The sequence below is a fragment of the Podarcis cretensis genome (genome assembly GCF_951804945.1).
Source record: "Podarcis cretensis genome assembly, chromosome: 1".
Lineage (NCBI taxonomy): Eukaryota > Metazoa > Chordata > Lepidosauria > Squamata > Lacertidae > Podarcis > Podarcis cretensis.
In genome coordinates, this window is record NC_137170.1 from 22,974,661 (window position 1) to 22,994,985 (window position 20,325).

General features: G+C 45.0%; 1 protein-coding gene across 1 annotated transcript; it reads right to left on the reverse strand.

The window, feature by feature from the left end:
* Positions 1-1,444: 1,444 nt before the first annotated feature.
* Positions 1,445-10,185, reverse strand: LYSET (lysosomal enzyme trafficking factor). Its single transcript, XM_079949511.1, has 2 exons — positions 10,001-10,185; positions 1,445-2,320 (listed from the first exon to the last, which is right to left on the reverse strand). The coding sequence occupies exons 1-2, from the start codon at positions 10,168-10,170 to the stop codon at positions 1,909-1,911; spliced, it is 582 nt and encodes a 193-aa protein (XP_079805637.1). The 5' UTR covers positions 10,171-10,185; the 3' UTR covers positions 1,445-1,908.
* Positions 10,186-20,325: the final 10,140 nt, after the last annotated feature.

The window sequence follows — 20,325 nt, forward strand, 5'->3', positions numbered from 1 at the left end:
TAGTCAAGCAAATAAAGTGCTTGGATTTAGCAGGGTTAACATCTCTTGGGACTTGTTGCTAGTAACATACTCATATTTATACCAAATGAAATGAATAACCTTCTCTGGTTTGATAGAAACCAGGCCACAGGAGGATGCTAAAGTACATCATCTCAGTTGCAGTTAACTGCATTTCCCCTCAGATGCCATGCAATTAGAAGGACAACTGGTATATCTGAAGTACTTTACTAAAAGGGGGGGGAGGGAGAGACTTAGATCATGCAGATATCTATACTCACATTGAGCAAATAATGTAGATAAAACGGCTCCTGCTGAAACATTTACATTATAAAACTACTTTCTATATTAGCAAATAGGAGTCTTGGTTGACCACAAACTTGACATGAGCCAACAGTGTGACGCGGCAGCTAAAAAAGCCAATGCAATTCTGGGCTGCATCAATAGGAGTATAGCATCTAGATCAAGGGAAGTAATAGTGCCACTGTATTCTGCTCTGGTCAGACCTCACCTGGAGTACTGTGTCCAGTTCTGGGCACCACAGTTCAAGAAGGACACTGACAAACTTGAACGTGTCCAGAGGAGGGCAACCAAAATGGTCAAAGGCCTGGAAACGATGCCTTATGAGGAACGGCTAAGGGAGCTGGGCATGTTTAGCCTGGAGAAGAGGAGGTTAAGGGGTGATATGATAGCCATGTTCAAATATATAAAAGGATGTCACATAGAGGAGGGAGAAAGGTTGTTTTCTCCTGCTCCAGAGAAGCGGAGACGGAGCAATGGCTCCAAACTACAAGAAAGAAGATTCCACCTAAACATTAGGAAGAACTTCCTGACAGTAAGAGCTGTTCGACAGTGGAATTTGCTGCCAAGGAGTGTGGTGGAGTCTCCTTCTTTGGAGGCCTTTAAGCAGAGGCTTGACAACCATATGTCAGGAGTGCTCTGATGGTGTTTCCTGCTTGGCAGGGGGTTGGACTCGATGGCCCTTGTGGTCTCTTCCAACTCTATGATTCTATGAAATACTGAGAATTTTCTACTTGGTAAATTGGTGTTGGTTTCTGGGTTTATTACTGTGGTTTGGATGTTGGTTTTAATGTTTGATGGCTGTTTTATTGGATAGAGCAACGTACATAATAGAATGAACATTGAATTACTATGTTTTAATTGCTGAGCGCTGCTGGGAGGAAAATGCAGTGAGTGCCATAATTTCCTAAAACATGAACAGCAACTAATTGTCAGTTCACATGCATTTTAAAGCAAAACTGAGAGCAGCTCTCTGTCTCTTTCCCCTCTCACACACAGCCTTCATATTTGACATATAGCACATGTTGCATTTTTGTTCCCATATATGGAAAATTAGTTTCTGAAGAACTGGCCTAACAACTTACACTGAACTGGAAGTCAAAAAAACAATAAATGAACGAAGGGCTCATTTTCTTTTAGTCATGTGTGTGAACGAAGCCCTGTTTTATTGAGTGCAACATTATTTAAGGAAAAAGCACAATATCTTAAATGCGAGTTTATGATCATTCCAAACTTTACACATTATAACAAAGGAAAAGTCTGTTTTCACTGATCCTCCTCCTGAGGGAAGCTTGAAGATAAAAGGGGGGGGGGTGCACAGTGAAATAAGGTTTCAAATAGGTTTTCTCCACAAAAACTTCAGGAGTGTAGAAATTCTGCATTATAAGGCAAATATGAAGAATGTCATCCTCGAGTCTCAAAGAAAGCTCAGTTATTCCACCAAATAGAATGCACCTATACTCAAAGTCAACTTATTCAAAAAATAGGTTGATGCTCTATTCAGTAGTTAACGCGGGGAAAAAGAATTTCACATTCCATTTGTATGTTCAAATGATGCAGCCAAGATCCTTCAGGTTATCTAAAAGTGTTCATCGGGAAATGCTGATGGGTTTAAGTGTCAATCAGTTGCAATCTGCTAATTTGGTTGGAGGCCTTCGCAAATGTTTGGTGACGATTGCAAACGACAGCCAGGCAAATCGGAATAATACAGTAGCCCACCGTTTTGGGATCAGCTCTTGTACAGGAATAAAGGAACAGGAACATTTGTAAATAAGGGATCAAGAAGATAATAGTCCACAGCCAAAAGGGCACGGACAGCAGCCGTGTTTTTAAGGAGTGCATCCAGGTTGTTTCTTCTCTCAGTTTTTCAGGAGGTTGCTGGATATGCTCCAGTGCTAGTCTGTTGTAAGTCTCATTGATTTCAAAGACATAGTAAAATGCTGCCGCACTTGCTATTAAGTATAATCCCACACCAATCCATCCCATCCTCTGACGGAAGTTCATCATTCTCCATGCTCTGAACCTTAAAAAAAGGAAAAAGATAAAGCACTTAAATATCAGCTTGTCATGTTACAGGATACAATTTTCTAAGTGTAGCTGAAGTGTTACTGGGCAAATGCTGTTTCTGCTCCCCCCCCCCAAAAAAAAATCTCCCAGTAGATGTCAGTAGGAAGTGTAATGTGCAAAATGCTAAAGACAGGGTGTTAAATTTTCAGCAGAAGTGAAAGAGATGATGAGATGGTTGGTTTTGAAGACTGATCCCAAGTGGATGTAAGCTGCAGTCTTCAAAGATTTATTCTGCAGTGCAGCCAATTTAATTTTACTTATTAATCAGGTTTTTATCCCGCCATGTTAGGCTACATTATTTCCCAACATTCCAGTTTAATCAAAGGGGCTGGGTGTGCGAGATGTTAAGTGGGTGATGGCCCCCTCCCTCAATAGATAAAGCTGGGCTTTAGAGGAGAGAGGTTAGGGAGGGTATTGTGGCAGAGAAGTAAAGCAGCAAGCTGGAAAGCCAGAGAGGCAGAGCAATGATTGGTTTCTGTCCAAACCAGGGTTGTGGCTATGGGAGAAGCAAGACCCTCTTGGGGTGCTGAAGCTGCGGACCCCTCCATCGTAGGCTCAGGCTATGTATATGTGTAAATAAACCATATATCATAAAGACAACACAGTCTCCACTGTGCCTCATTTCCGAAAGGAAACACAAACCCCAGGTAAGTGCCTGGAAATGATGGAATCTTGCACCACTCAGAGATTGGGGTGGCATGCAAAAATATGAAGCACTGTTGGCATTGGCCAGCAGTGGTTCTCCAGGATTTCAGAAAGAAACTTCTCCAAGCCCTACCTAGAAATGCTGGAACTGACTGCATGCAGATTAGATGCCCTGCCTCTGACCTAAGCCCCTCCCCAAAAACCTGAGAGTTACCAGCCAACCACAAACTTGACAGTTTCAGTAGCACAGTTCACTCTTTACAGAGTGGAAAAGGGAGTAAGAATTGGTGTAAGCGTCCTTTGAGAAAACCGAGTGGGAAGCAAAAGCCTGTGTACAGAGATTGCAACACTGGCCCTCCAGCCCAGACAGTTAACACAAGTGGGGAGGAGCTAGGAGAGATGTGAAGACCAAGGGGAAAAGCCATGCCCCCACCCCACTCCCATTTTTCCCTGGTTTTCCTCTGGGCCTTCACACCTCTGGGAACTTGGAGCCTAAACTTATGCACCTTGCTCTGACAGAGTGGGGCGGATAATACCATGTAAGGAGTACCATAGACACAGCAGCTGTATTCCTTAACTGTCACTTTATGAGAGTTGCATAAATCTCAAAATATCACATGAGATTTAAAACGGGCTTACATGGCTTTCAGTAAACATCTGCAGTCAAGAGCATGCACCCCTCCAAAAAATCCATGTACATCAGGGATGGGGAACCACATGCCCCTTAGGGCCTTATTATTTGGCTCCTGGAAGTCTCCCCGGGTCACATATATTCCTAAGCCACACACTCCTTAAGTGTTTGGCATGGCTGGAATGTGTCTTAATGCTTCTTGTTTCTCTGGATAGAGGAGGGGCTTGTGTGCAAGGACAAAGAAACTGGCTTACCACTCAAGAGTTAAGATTTACATTTTTTTGCTCTGCTCACTTTTACTTTTGGCTTTGCCCACCACTGGCATGTGGCCCTTGAAAGGTTGCCCAGAAGGAAATGTGGTCCTTGGGCTGCAAAAGTTTCCCTGACGCTGATGGGCATGCTTACAAGTGAATGAAGAAGATCTCCAGTTGTTTTTGGACTACAATTCCTGTCATCCCTGACCACTGGCCCTGCTGGCATTAATACACTAACAACTTCATCAACAGTTTTTTAAATTCAGGGCAATACTTGTTCCTATCCAGCCAACATGGCTCCATGGAGCCCCTCAGGGCAAATCTTTCATCACTTCATTGAATCATTGCAGTCAAAAAAACCACAGCAACTCTATCTTTGTAGCGTGTGGTTCTCACCAGTCTTTCCACACCCATGTGCCTGATCCCATATTGTGGCTGTTCGCATGTAGAAGAAACAGACTACTGGGTTAGTGCTTTGAACCTTAATGGTTTTAGGCTGGTAGTTACCCAGAAAAATCTGTTTTCTTGACTAAGTACAGTACTGTTAAGAATGAAGTTTAAAACTGTTCTCCATTCTGCTGTGTGCTTCCTCTTGCTTTCTGATTCTCAAAATACCACACTAGACTTCCAAGTTTATCCAGTCTTCTGCAAAAATGACAGACCAATGAAGTTTGATGCCTGTGATAAGAACAGTCTACCAATTACCTCCTTCCCCAAGGAGAACAAGTTGCAACTTTTCCTTTCTCATTTTTGACTGAAAGAGGAACAAGTAGCAGGGAGACATCCTGGCTGGTCCCTAAGCCTGCAACAAAAGCAGGATTTATTGTAGCTAGAAGATATCCCTGGTGCAAGGTTATCTCATTTAATTTCATCTTCTGATCTAGACACAAAGAACTGGACTGCATCAGACAAGAAAAGCAAAATGCCCACTGTAACATGTGCTTGAAATAGTCACTGGTTGAGGGGGCAGAGAAGGAAAGAGGAAGGGGAAACCATCCATTATGATCAGTTGTTTGATGACTGGAAGTTTCTTCTGACCTTTCTTGGGCGCGAGGGGGGAATGACACGCCTGTCTGAGAAGTAGGGAAACTATTTGTGTAAAGTCCCAATTTGGACATGCTGTGGTATTCAACTTAAGTTTTACTCACTGAAATCAATTGACCCAGCTTAGTGGTGTTCATTAATTCCAATGAGTCTACTTGGGGTAAAATTTAGTTGAATACCATGAGCCATGAGCTTTGCTAAAACTGAAGCACACCTGGCATGCAGTCTGCTGAATTTTTATTACTCTTAAAACTTCTATGCCCTTGAGGCCAACACCTTTCTCAAAGCGGTTTACATGAAGTGAAACCATGATAATAATAAAACACAATTAGAAAACACAAACATGGAAGATAACAGTCCACAACACAGAACCACATCTAAGGAAATGCAGCAAAAAAACCTGCAGGTATACAAAGGTATTCATCGACCAATGGAAGGGGATAAAAGGGGAGGCTGGCTGAACCTCCAGAGCAGACAAGACATTCCATAATGTAGCTGGGTACACAAAAATATTAACACACACATCTCAGAAAATTATTAGAACTTAACTCTCTACCTGTCAAACACATTATAAGGGGGAAATATTTAATACATCATAAAATAACTTGTTGATTAAAACAAGAATAGCAAAACGATAATATTTGTCAACTAACATGAATAACAAAAACTCCCTAAGTCTCCATCCAAAATGAAACTACTGTAAATCCAAAATGAAACTACAGTGGTACCTCAGGTTAAGTACTTAATTCGTTCCGGAGGTCCGTTCTTAACCTGAAACTGTTCTTAACCTGAAGCACCACTTTAGCTAATGGGGCCTCCTGTTGCCTTCGCGCCGCCGGAGCACGATTTCTGTTCTCAACCTGAAGCAAAGTTCTTAACCTGAGGTACTATTTCTCCGTTAGCGGAGTCTGTAACCTGAAGCGTATGTAACCTGAGGTACCACTGTACTGTAAACTCTGTAGTGCAGCTCACTACTTGCTCTTCAGTATAATGGCAATCCTGAAACAAGATTAGCAGCTTTGTTGCCAGTCCTGTTTACGAACAATTCAGTTTACGAACTCTGCAAAACCTGAAGTAGTCTCCCGGTTTGCGAACTTTACCTCAGTCTAAGAACGGAATCCAAACGGTGGAAGGGCACTGGCAGCGGGAGGCCTCATTAGGGAAAGTGCATCTCGGTTTAAGAACGGTTTCGGTTTAATTCCAGAACGGATTAAGTTCGTAAACCGAGGTACCACTGTATTTGTAAATGTGCATATCACAAAGGCCCCATAGATCTTCAGTGCTCCATCTTATCGAAGGGAAACTAAAGTCCAGGGGCAGAGTTATACAGTTATGACCACTCAGGAAAGTAAAGAACATTAAGTAACAGTTTTTCAACTTATCTGTACTTGAAATAAAGAATTATCTTTTAACAAATGCAAGCTGCAGAACTTGTTTTACCAATAATCTACACCACCTCTCGCCACAAAAAGTGACATACAACTGCCAGCTAATAATCATGTGACTGTCATTATCATTCATTGCTGCCTGATCATGAGATCTACAAGCACATTTTAGTCAGAAAAATAATATGTAGAACCAACCTTCCCCTCAACCACTGGCCATCCCCAAATCTTTAGGAATAAGCAACAGGATTGAGCAACACGCTAAAGACCAACACACTAAAGGCTGCCTGTTACCTACAGTATAAAGTCAATTCACATATTTGAGAATTCCCTGCCAGATTTTTGTAAATGTCAAAACCAAAAGTCTTTTTAGAACCTTGTTTTTCAAACCATGACCACAATGAACTTGGAGCCACGAATATGCAGCCAGCTTTTTGCGACTGAATGTTTTTTTAACTCTTCCTTTTTAAAGAGTTAAAGATAGTGTGTGGGCAATAATCAAAGCAGGCCTGGTAGCATTTTAGAAGACATGTTTTAATTGTTTTAGTTCTGGATTTCTTGGGAGGGCAGATCTATCAACGGCTATTAGCAACAATAGCTGTGACGCCACTATAGACAGAGGCAGTATATGAATGCTAAATGGAATTGGTGACCAAGACAGCAGATCCACCACCACCCCTTGTTTTGAGCTCCCAAAGACGTCTAGCCAGCAACTTTTGGAAATGGAATGTTGGGCAAGATTAATCTTAGCATGACTAACAGCTCAATTCCTATCTTCCCATGTGTCTATTTATTTAGACCTACAACAAGCTGCTGCGAAAGGATCTCATTACCAAAGTGGACACTGTTAACACAAGATGATCCAGTGAAAGTTCACTTTGGCCATCCTTGCTCTGCAGTCACCACCCCAGGACACAACACATTATGAAACCTGCCCATCAGGCCTCTTTCAGTTACCGGTATGCTTGCATAGCTGCAAAGACCATTTACAATTTTGCAAAAAATGTTGTTTCAAGGGCAATTCTGAAGCACAACTAATTAAAGAAATATACTGGGAACTCAGGCACTCTGATAAGTTGCAGTGCAGGTCATGCCAGTTTTATCTGCGTAGCAATTCTAGGCATACATCTTTCAGTTGCAAAGGTTGCTATAGGAATGAGAAACACATTTAAAAGGCAGCATTTCAGATAGGTCACAATGAGAAATTCATTTATGTGCATGATGCTATTTAGTGCGACCTGTGGCAACTTGTTTATCACAGTGTGGAAATGGTATACTGCAGCAGCCGAATTTGGAAACTCAACTTAGCCACACTGACTAGAGCTGGCATGGTACACTTTTCTTTCTCTACTAGAAACTTTGTCTTGCTACTATTGTTATTATTAATCTCTTTCCATGCATGTCCCAAGATAATGTACAAAAGGTAACAAAACAGTTACAGAACAGTTGCAAAAGTAACAGATGAGTTCTAAAAAATACATAAGGACACCTATGGCTGAGACCTATCCATTCAGCTGTGTTCCACTGACGTGTTTTAGAGTACATACTCAGGATCACTCATCAGTTAAGGTGTGACAAATCTATTAAGTGACCTGAACTATGCACTCATCCTTAAGATTGTAAGTACTTTGTTGGATCAGACCCAAGAACCCTAACAACCATGAGCAGCAGGAAGTTGACTGAAAATTGGCCAGCTGTCCACAAATGGAAAATTGTCTTCTCCCCACTTCTGTACTGGGGGAAAGGGTCAGTGTCAGCCCTGCAACTACTGGCACATTTACAGTATCATAAATACACAGCATAATCTTACAACTCGAGCTGTTTCCAATGGAAAGCAACTGCTTAGGAGGCAGCACACTGCTCATTTCACCAGCACAACACAAGGCAAACATGTTAGGCCAGCACTGCAGGGACTTTACAGGATATCTGTCCCTTGAGCAGTTTGTCCCTGGGCAATACCATTGGGATGCTCACCTTTTTAACAAACTCCTGCCTCAATTGGGTTCACCTACAGATCATTTTGTCTCCAAAAGTGGACTAATGAGCATATTGTTCAAGTTATAACACCGGTATCATCAACACCAGACGTCAAAGGAATTTTAGAATGCAGAAAAGAAAGGCAAGAAGAAACATCATGACATTCTTAATTATCCTGGTTTTACTTTCGTTGTTCTGCAGCTGACACTACCCTAACCAATACCATCTATTCATGATAAAATCAGTTATGGGTCCTTGGCGGTCCTTTACTTTTATTACACGTGCACCTGCATTCTTTCAATAAAGCTTAAAGCCTCACGTAACAGGCAAAAGTAAGAGACTGAGCCGTCTATGCTAAAAAGTTTGATTTTCACCTTGCCCACTGATACTAGAACAATAAAACGTACCACTTTACCATATTATGTGCCCCCTCTGCCCATCAGGTGAACAGCATCTGCATTCTGTAATAGTGCCAGAGCAGCCACATTCTTCAACCCAGCTATTTTGAAGTAGCTTTTCCATATGAATGCTCACTGAAGAAGACAAATACTTATCTAAAGAACTAGAGCTATATTTGATATAGTAGCATCTTTATCTTATCTGTCAGACAGCTTCTCAAGTCTGTCAAAGTTTTTTCAGTTTAACCCAAGCAAATGATTCCACTTCCTAAAGTGAGATAGTAATCTCCCCTCACTTTCCTCAATGTAACCTAACTGCCTAAGATTATTCATATCCCGCACCCATTTCTACTGCATAGAAAGCTCATGGGTATCACTCATTCAATACCCGAATTACAATAGGTTTTTTAAAAATTTAAAAATCGCTAACCACAAACACAATGCAACCCAAGCATTAAGAGGAGGAACGGTCTGCACAGCACTATTCCTCCCCCAACCCTAGAGAGTTACTTCTCCCAATTTTGCCTTCCTCAAAAGGCTGACAGTACCTCATGCCCATACTTCCTTCTAAACCTTTCCCAAGGGCTCCCTTCCTCTTCCTCATAACTCCTCAAAACTTAAATCTGACCTAAAACCCAGCATGGATATGGACTGAGATATAAATAAGAGTGCCTCTGGGCACGTACAATGCAACCTTTTGGATGTTTTTATTGTTTAGCTGCTTGTGCGTTCACTACCCTGGGCTCCTATGGGAGAAAGTCAGGATGGGAATATAATTACTCAAGCAAAACTGCTTCTAAGCAGAGGGAGGGTGCGCAAGTGTCGTCGTCCTCGACTCTCCCCCCCCCCCAATTTGCAATGGGGGTAAAGAGCTTCCAGTAGCAAATGTAAGCAAAGTGGCCTCTTTCTCTCTCAGGAATGGGATTTTAGTTAGGAAGTGGGGGCAGGCTTTTGTTGTGGAGGGAGGGGAACAGAACCTCAGATTTGTATTGATTTTGTACACGGGGGAGGAATGTGCCCACTTGGCCGCGCCCCTGCTCTCAGAGTGAATTCGAGACAGGGCTGTGCTCCGTCTTCCTCGTCAGGCTGAACCCAGAATCGTGGGATAGGAGGGGGGCCCCCGGGGTCATCTAGCTCAACCTCCTGGCAATGCCCTTTTGCCCGACGTGGGGTTCGGAGCCTCACGCTCTACGGACCGAGCTGCCCCGCCAGCGGCTGCCAGCGTGTCCCTGAGCCGGTGCAAAGCGCCTAGAGTCCCAGCCCCTCTCCGGCGCTCCCCGCCTCAGCCTCCCTCGCCCTTACCTTCCTCCGCCGGAAAACACGGGAACGAGCAGCCAGGAGGAGAGCGCGCGGGCGGCCCGACCCTCCTCACCCCGCCGCCTCTCCTGTCGAGCCGCTCTCAGAGCCCACCCCTTCCGCCGCCCTTCCAGGGCCCGCCTCCTCCGAGCTCTGCTTCCGGTGCCGCGCGACATGGCTGCAGTCACGTGAGGAGGGTCGAATTGCCTTAGCCGACGATTCCCGCTTTTACGGCCTGCAGAGGCGCCGCCAAAGGGGCGCGGCTCCTTTGGTTTGCGCACTGTGTCTTCCGGGATGTTTTCGACACCCTTGCTCCCCCTCCCCCCCCTCAGGTGTGTTAGCTTCGTATTGCAGAGGCGGCAGCTGCTGGGAGGCAATGGAAAACAAATCCAGGCGCTTTGAAGATGCCGCCTCGGGGTCCCACCCCCGCCCTTTTGTCAACCACCCAAGGGGAAAGTCTGGAAAGAGTGGGATGAGGGGAAATAATTTGTATTTTTGTTTTGTTCTTAGCATTCCCCCCTCCCATAGTAATTAAGGCTGCTGCAGGCAAAGAGCAGGACCGTTGCTCGCTAAGGCGTGCAGATAAATAAACAGAATAAAATGTCTTAAGTCCCCCCATCCCATTCTCCCATCCCAGGAATGGAAAAGGGGTAAAGAGTTAGTAATGCAGAGCTCCACTTCCGGGTTCTGTTTGAATGCTGCCATTTGCGGAGTAGGAGCGGAAGGCTGGAAGGGAAAGCAGCCGTAGCCTCACTTCACTGTAATGCATCAGTTTGAGAGAAGAAAAGTGTCGTTAGTGCTTCATTGAGGCAGACTCGCTCTTTATCCAAGCACACATACATACACATACGCATTCCTGAGCAAGATCAGTAACCACGGGCTTAAGTCACTCTCTACCACCCCATCCCATAATGTAGAAGAAAAAGTGGTTTCTGTTTTTGTACAGTACTGAATAGGAGGGTGGGAGACCATTCGAAAACTTTCAGTTTTAAATACCTGCTGGTTCACAACAGCGCCAAGCCGCCAAGTTACGATCAGGCCACAAATTTTGCCTGCTTGCACCAGCATGCGCTAGGCGCCATGAAGAGATTTTTTTAAAAATCCTGATTCAGCAACACAATGTAAAAACAGCAAGCAACACTTCAAACTCAGCACCTGAGCCACATACCAAGCAAGCCCAGCCCAGCTCAGATATCACAATTTGAGCAACTGGCTTGAAAAATCACCAACCAAAGGACTGCAACATCACACACAATTTTATTGTTTTATCTTTTGTGCAAAGTGTTTGAGGTGGTTTTTTAAAAAGAAAAGAAAATCAAGCTGTGCATTAAATTTTATGAAATACATAAGCAACCAAAACTCCTTGCCAATTTCCCACTGCAGGGGAACTTCCAGCCTAATTAAGCTTACAGACCTCATTATGTCAACCTAACTACACCTGCAGGCTTCCCCATTTGACGCACAATGCGGCTTAGCCCAATCACTCCCACCTGTCTGTCAACTGCTGTCAGGTGGCATGGCAACAGAAAAAGGTGCCAAATTTTAAAAGTGTTGAAGGCAAGCGGCAAAGGAAGAGGTAGAGTGTGCTCTTGGGTCTTTCATTGCAGCCACAGGCTTAAATTTGAATTGTCTTATCTCATATGATACCCCACCACCCACCCAAGGAGAGTGGACTGGATCTAGTTCCTTGTCTCTGCTCCCCCCCCCCCCCAAGTACATAAGAAAAGTATTTCTTCTTATTGTTATAGGTTTGCGGGCGCTTAATGCCTGGGTTTAGTAAACGTTAGGATTTAATTAGAGCTTGTGTGTTAAAACGGGATGCCAGACCTGTGTATTAGACCGTTTTAAACCCTCTGAAATTAGCATGTGTTAAGGGCTAATTAGGCCAAGATGGTGCTAATTAAATCAGTCTAATTACCTTGGAGGGACGCAGGTGGTGCTGTGAGTTAAACCACAGAGCCTAGGGCTTGCTGATCAGAAGGTTGGCGGTTCGAATCCCCGCGACAGGGTGAGTTCCCGTTGCTCAGTCCCAGCTTCTGCCAACCTAGCAGTTCGAAAGCACGTCAAAGTGCAAGTAGATAAATAGGTACCGCTCCGGCGGGAAGGTAAACAGTGTTTCTGTGCACTGCTCTGGTTCGCCAGAAGCGGATTAGTCCTGCTGGCCGCATGGCTCCCTCGGCCAATAAAGCGAGATGAGCGCCGCAACCCCAGAGTCAGCCACGACTGGACCTAATGGTCAGGTGTCCCTTTACCTTTAATTACCTTGGAGGGGTTAGCCTGTGGGGTAGGCCGCCCTGGGTGTCATCAATGAAGGGGGCGACAAAATGGCCAGCCAGCTGGGAGGTGGGTGCGCCGCTTTCCCGGTGCCGGCGCTTGGCTCTGAGCACGCGGCACACCCGCCTCCCAACACTAGCATCCTGAACAGCGGCTGGGAGCCATGGGGAGGGGGGCGAAGCCTGACTCCATCCCACTGGATTTGTGGGGTGGGGGCCAAGTGGAACTTGGAAGTGGAACTTTCCACAGGAAAACACAACACGCACAAACAGGCGCCCTGCAGCAGTGAGTGTCTTTCAAAACACAAGCAAAGCAACCGATCGCGTCCCCACACCGAGCAGCCTTGCAAGGCTGGGATCTGGGGAGCGAGGTGCCAGAAGGGCTGGGGTCGCCCCAGTGGCGGTGGGGGTTGGCTGCGCAATGCCTTTCTTCTCTGACCCGTGCCCCGCCCCCTTGCGCCCAGAGTGTGTTGGAGTCATGTGTGACTCCTGAGAAAGGAGTGAAAGGGAGGGGGGAATGGGGGCAAGGAGCAAGGCTTGAGAATAATGCTTGGGTCTGCTTAAGCAATGGAAGAAGCCAGAACCTCTCAGGCTAAGAATGCTGTGGACTCCTCCATATTAGGCTCAGCTTGTAAATATATGTGTAAATAAATCATATAGGATAAAGAAAACAACAGCCTTAAATTTCCATGCTTAACAAAAGCAACACCAGAGACAATGCTGGAAAATAAAGTCCCTAGTATTTCAAAATCTGTTGAGGGGCCCTCACCCCCCCCCCACACACACACCATAATAACAAAAAGGCCTTCTCCTATGAAACTGAGGTGACACGGTCTTTCTGCATGCCACATTATGTGAGAGCTAGAGAAATCCGCTGTGCTCACTGAAAGCCATTCAGGCAGCAAAGGCACCAACCACCTCCCTGAAGGTTTCTCCTCCTGTTCTCCCAGTTCCGCTGAAGCCCACTAGATGGCGCACATTACCTTTATGAGAGTCAGGGTTCATTAACGAGGCCTAAAGAGCTTGTGGCATCTTTAAAAGATTTGTGATACAACCTTAGAGTTGAGGTTTCTGGTCTAGGGCTTTTCTCTAGGTTTAGTGGAATAATGTTCCAAATCCAGGGTCAAGACATTTTGACACCTGACGCCAACCATAAAACAAACCATATAAAGTGTCCCAGACTCTGCATTCATCATTTGAGGCCCTTTTTGTGTGTGCCTTCTCTATATAACATCTGAAGGGTGATAACATGAGACCAGGAAATCTCTGTAGTGGCTCCTCATTTGTGGAATGACCTCCTAGGGTGGTTCACCTGGCGCTTTCGTTATATATATTTTAGGCGCTTGGCAAAAATGTTCCTCTTCAAACAGGCCTTTGGCTGATAAATATGATACAGCCTTTTAAATGTGACTGTGGCAAGGCGGTATTGTTTTGCTGTTTTGTTTTACTTATTTCCATTTTTTATCCTGTGTTTTTATTCTGCATTCTGTCGAAATGTGCATTGTATTGTTTCTCAGTTTGACTAGTTTATGCATATAGATACAGTCGTATCTTGGTTCTCAAATGGAATCCATTCCGGAAGTCCGTTCGGCTTCTGAAAACCTTCGGAAACCAAGGCGCAACTTCCAATTTGCTGCAGGAGCTTCCTGCACTCAATCAGAAGCCGTGTCAGACGTTTGGCTTCCGAAAAACTTTCACAAACCGGAACACTGACTTCTGGGTTTGCGGCGTCCGGGAGCCAAAACATTCAAGTCACAAGGCATTCGAGAACCAAGGTATGGCTGTATTGCCTTTCCACCTAGCTGCAGATGCCTGCTTCAATTTTATTTCAGTGATTGATAAACCAGCATGTGGAGTTAGGGACATGTGGGTGCAATCAGCAACACAGCTGCTTCCCATGCCTCAGGGGTTTTGCTGATATGGGGAAAAGGCCCATACGGAGCCCGATGGAGATGTTGACCCAAGGTGCAGTAAGCTGCGAAAGGGGCAAATTCCATGCTAGGAGTCATTAGGGAAGGAACTGAAAAGTAAAACTGCTGATATCATAAAGCGGTTATATACAAATCTATGGCACAACCACACTTGGGACACTGTGTAAAGCTCTGGTCGCCTCACCTTGGAAAGGATGCCGCAGAGCTGGAAGAGGTTCAGAAAAGGGCAACTGGAATGATCAGCGAGCAATTCTCCTATGAGGAAAGGCTGCAGCACTGGGAGCTTCTTAAAAGCAAGTAAGAGGAGACATGGTAGAGATGTATAAAATTCTGCATGGTGCAGGGAAAGTGGACTGAGCTAGGTTTTTCTCCCTCTAATAATACTAGAAATTGTGGACATTCAATGATGCTGAATGTTGGAAGGTTCAGGAAATAAAGTACTTGTTCACACGGCGCATGGACTATGGAATTTGCTAGAAGAAGTTATAATGGCTTCAAAAGAGATTTTGACAGATTCATTGAGGATAAGGCTACGAAGGGCTAATAAATTTTAATTTAATTTACCGGTAATTTATATACTGTCCTACACCCGGAGGTCTCAGGGCGGTTCACAGAAAGCATCCCAATATATAAAATAAACATAAAAACAATAACCCAATAACACACCCACACACACCCAAAAAGAGCCACATTTTTAAAGGGTGTCAATCAGGTCAACAAAAGGCCTGGTTAAAAAGGGAAGAAGAATAGTAGTTTGGATTTGATATCCCGCCTTTCACTCCCTTTAAGGAGTCTCAAACCGGCTAACATTCTCCTTTCCCTTCCTCCCCCACAACAAACACTCTGTGAGGTGAGTGGGGCTGAGAGACTTCAAAGAAGTGTGACTGGCCCAAGGTCACCCAGCAGCTGCATGTGGAGGAGCGGAGACGTGAACCCGGTTCCCCAGATTATGAATCTACCGCTCTTTGCCTGCTGCCTGTCTGGAGGAAGTATGTCTCTGAATAGCAGTTGCTGGAAAGCACAGGTGGGCAGAGTGATGTTCTCAGGTCCATGGGCATCTTGGTCACTCTGAGAACACACCCTCCAACATTTCTCTGATGAAAGTAGGAATGTCCTATTCTATTATTATTATTATTATTATTATTATTATTATTATTCCCTACCCATCTGACAGGGTTGCCCCAGCCACTCGGGGTGACTTCCAACATAGATGAACACATAATAAAACATTAATCAATTAAAAAAACAACTATACAGGGCTGCCTTCAGGTGTCTTCTAAAGGTTGTATAGTTACTTATCTCCTTGACTGGGGAGTTGCATAACTGTTGTGTGAAACCTTCGAGCAAGACCTGAGCACAACAGCACTCTCCCCTCCCACAGTTTTTAGCAACCGAAGTCATAAGATTTCTCTGTTAAAAGTGTTGGTTTTTTAAAAAAGTTGGATGCAGGAAAAGGAATATGGGAACCTCAAATAGGAAAACTATGCTTCTATGCATCTCCCCCTGCCACACACATACGCTTTTATTATCGCTGCACATCACAGAAGGATAATATTGTTTATTTCAGATTGTTTCCCTCTGCTTAGTCCTGGCCCCAAACCTCTGATTTTTCTCAGAATTAATCCATAGTCATTAAACTGTACAATCTTCTTTCTGGGGTGGGGTGGGGAAGAGAGATTTTGTTAGATGATCCTCAGGCATTATGCAATAGAAATCAGCCTGCTGCCATCTTAATAGGCCTCTTTTCATGTCCCAAAGCGGAAAATTACACGGAATTTCTTCAGCCACATCCTGGACCCTTACATCATATCAGTTACTCATGCACAGTTAAAGAAACCACAGTTAATCCAATATATTTGCTTTGGTGTTTCTTCTTTGCTTAGAATGAACTGATCTCTGTTGAACGAAGTCTGAGAGGAAAGCCAGGAACCCGCCATTCTTCTTCCCTCAGTCCTGAGAGCAATTTAGATGTCCAAGATTACCTTTAGTAATGTCCCTGCCCAGTCAGTAGTTCTAATGATTGTGGAAGGCCTGGGCTAACAAATATGTTTTTAACACAACTGGGGACTCCAATTTGTTCTGTGAGGCTATTTCCCCTCAATTATTTCCCCATTGTCAATCAGGTGAACAGGGAACAGGTCCTGCTGGCAAAGCAGCAGGATTTAACCCCTCTATTCATTAGGTAGTCTCATTGCAGACAGGCCTAAACGAAAGAAGGCATCTGCCGGGTGTGATAGTTTAGAGTTGTGTATATGGCTTTACAGACTAACAACAAAACTTTAAAGTTAGTTTGGTAGCAACCTAGCAGCCAGTACAGTTCCCCCTGTGGGAGAGCTACCGGTATGTGCTTTAAAAGACCACGAACCATTAAGTCTTCTAACTTGTTCCTTTTTCAGAGACTATATTGGCATGCCATTTATTTGATAACATTGTTTTCCTTGTAAGGTTAGTGCAAACAACAGGTTCCAATACAGAGAGCTCCTGATAAACCAGCAGTACAGTTAGGGCGTGTCTGAACTGCCACTCTCTTTTATTTTTCAGTTCAGCTTTATTTTTCAGTTGTCCTGGGGCAACCTCTCCCTGTCTGGCTCCTCTGGGGATTAGGTGGAACAAAACTCGCGAGGGGTTAAGGTGAACGCATTTCCTTTAGCTGAAACCATAACTATACAAAACAATTCAGCCCCCCAAAGAGCTGAAGGCATAAGCCATTTGTTTTAACACATGAGTCCACAGAGAAAATTAGACAATTCTTGCTTGCAGACTTTGCGGTCAGCCACTCCAAACATTGCTCTAATTCAGCAAGGGGCCACTTCCTCCTTGCAAACAGCTTGAGTCCCATTGCAGCAGATCAGGTGTAGCTAGTGGCAGGTTTAGGATCTGCAGCTTGAAGGCTGTAGCTGCTAGGCAATCCTCATAGCTGCTAGAGGAGAGGAAGAGGTTAGAGGAGGAACTGTGGGTAGATGGGTATCTCTTCCTCATCAAACCTGTACCCGGAACTTATTGTGGACAATGCAGCCGACTGCTGAATGGGACGCAGCTGTGTGTAGCTTGAGGGTGCATTATCCACCTGCCTATAAAAAGCAAGCCTGGATTGAACAACTAAGGTGATGTCAGCAGTTTCCAGAAAGTCTCCTCTTTGTGCAATGTTTGTGAGAGAGCTGTGAGCTTGTTTGGGGCTCCGAGTTGAGTCCTGGGTGCAAGCTGAATAGGGAGGTGTGTCAGAAGGAGAAGGAGTTGATATCGGTTGATATTTCTTTGTATTCATTAGGACTGGGAGATATCAGCTTTTCAACATCGTGGTGTATCGCCAGCCATACATTGCAGTTTGGCGATATACCACGATGCTGAAGAAACAAGATGCATTGGCCTCTGTCTGCGATACACTGGGTGAGACTGTCCCAGCTCACACCTCGAGAGCTGAAGCAGTTTCACCCAGGCTTGCAGGCTGGGACAATATGGCTTGTTTGCCCTGCTCAGCTGGGGAGAGGGAAGGTCCTGCCCCACAGCTGAGACAGCCCCTCATGTGCGGAGCATCGGGACTCCTTATCTGTTTGCTGTGGGGAGTGGCAACTGCGCTCCCCTCTGCTGAGTAGTTTCACAGAGCCCCCACCCCGCCGCCGGCTTGTGGGAGCCAGTGCCAGGCTAAAGCTAAAGGTAAAGGTACCCCTGACCGTTAGGTCCAGTCGTGGACGACTCTGAGGTTGAGGCGCTCATCTCGCTCTATAGGCCAAGGGAGCCGACGTTTGTCCGCAGACAACTTCTGGGTCCTGTGGCCAGCATGACTAAGCCACTTCTGGCGAACCAGAGCAGTGCACGGAAACACCGTTTACCTTCCCTACGAAGCGGTACCTACTTATCTACTTGCACTTGACGTGCTTTTGAACTGCTAGGTGGGCAGGAGCTGGGACTGAGCAACAGGAGTTCACCCTGTTGCGGGGATTCAAACCGCCAACCTTCCGATCGGCAAGCCCTAGGCTCTGTGGTTTAGACCACAGCGCCATCCGTGTCCCAGTGCCAGGCTAGGGACTCCTTTAACTGCTCAGCTGAGGTAAGGGCAACAACCGCACACTCCTCAGTTGAGCAGTTCAAAGATGGAGAGGGAGGAACAAGCTGTATAGGCACCTCACCAATACAGCTTGTTTCTCCCTCTCCTGAAACCACCACCGCTCCTGAGTCCCTCTGCTAGCAGCGCCCACTGGAGGAAGGAATTGAGTGAAACCAGCATCATAGTCTGCTCCTTCTATCGCCCAGGCCTAGTATTCATTTAATTTTTTTTGTGTAATTGTTTTTTTTTCTAATATTGGGTGGATTGTTCTAGTTGTCTGTTGTTGCTTTAGTTTTCCATACACCACTTTTATCCAGTAAGTGGCACGTTATAGAAATCTTCCAAATAAATAAAATAAGACATTTATACCAAATAAAACCAGACATACAAGAATGGTTCCCCGTTCCCTTTCCAGCTAACCATACACAGAGCTTTTCTTTCAGCCGGGACTCAGTTCTGACACCTCTCAGGTGGGTGCCATTGGCATTCTAAGAGAGCGAGGGAGGTGTTCAAGGTGAGTTCCAGCAAATCTTTTTCTAGAAAAATAGCACTGACATACACATGAATTTAATTTGTGTTATACAGGGTAACAAGAGCCCAGAAATACAGTAGCAGGCCGAAGAACAAACTCCATCTCCTTCCTCTAGGATCTCAATTGACTCTTCCCTACCGAGCACCTTCATGGCTGTTACACTGACACAGATCGCTGGTGTCTTTCGCAGATTCAAGTATTTGTTCTATGCAGAATTGCAAGTGTGGTTCCCTTAAAGATTGTGTTGTTTATCTGGTTTCGCCTGCACCTCCATACATTATCTGATGCATTTAAGACAGCTCCATATAAAAGGGTGTGGGGAAAGGGACAGTTAAGTCACCAGGTTGAGATTTTTGCTAAAAGGGAATGGATGCAGAGGTCAAAGAGGTTGCATGGCATGTACACAATGGGACTTTGAGACAAGTTCCAGCAAAGGAAAGAGAAGAATGGCTAGGAAGGTGGGGTGACTTCTGTCTGGACAAACTGCAAGGAGGTTTCTGTCTCATTACGTACAAGTTTTCACATGGGAGAGAGAAAATGTCTAGGAAATGGTGTACTGAAAAATGAGAATCGCGGTCACAGGATGTGGTGCAGACCTCATCATCACAATATCAGTAGCAGATCTTGTAGAAAAACTACTTGCCAGACTGGACGCATATGCTTGGACACATGCTGTTGTTGCTTTAGAATCATAGAATCCTAGAGTTGGAAGGGGCCCAAGAGTCATCTAGTCCAGCTAAAGCATCCATGACTGTTAAGTTGTGGGCGAACATAGCAGACGACACAGCGATTTCTCCAGAGCAGCTCTTTACTTCAAGCTGGACAGAACTCAACAGCAAACAGCTCAGCCGGCCTGCTTTTATAGGCAGCCGGCTGTCAACATTGTAGCAACAACAACCCAGAGTTTCCCGCCTAAAATAACTGACGTGGACCTGAGTGAAAACTATCTACAGAACTGAGTGAAAACTATATACAGTATCCCCCTGCTGGCCCAGGGTGAAACTTCACTACATAACAATGACAGATGGCCATCCAGCTTCTGCTTAAAAGCATCCAAGGAAGGAGAGTCCACCACCTCTCATGGGAGTCTGTTCCACTGCCAAACAGCTATGACGGTCAGACAGTTTTTCCAAATGTTTAGTCAGAATCTCCTTTCTTGTAACTTGAAGCCATTGCCTTGAGTCCTACCCTCAAGAGCAGGAGAAAACAAGCATGTTCCTTCTTCCATGTGACAGCCCTTAAGATATTTGAAGATGGCTATCACCTCTCCTCTCAGTCTCCTCTTTTCCAGGCTAAACATACCCAGTTCCTTCAACCATTCCTCATAAGGTTTGGTTTCCAGACTCTTGGTCATCTTGGTTGCCCTCTTCTGCACATGGTTCCAGATTGTCAATATCCTTCTTAAACTGTGGTGCTCAGAACTGGACACAGTTATTTCACTATTCTAACAGCCTTGCTATGAGGCAGTGTGTGGTGTCTGCCTCAAACGGCATAGTCTGCTCGTTGCCTCTTAAGCTAGCTTACTGTAGTGGACAAGTTGTGGTGTCATC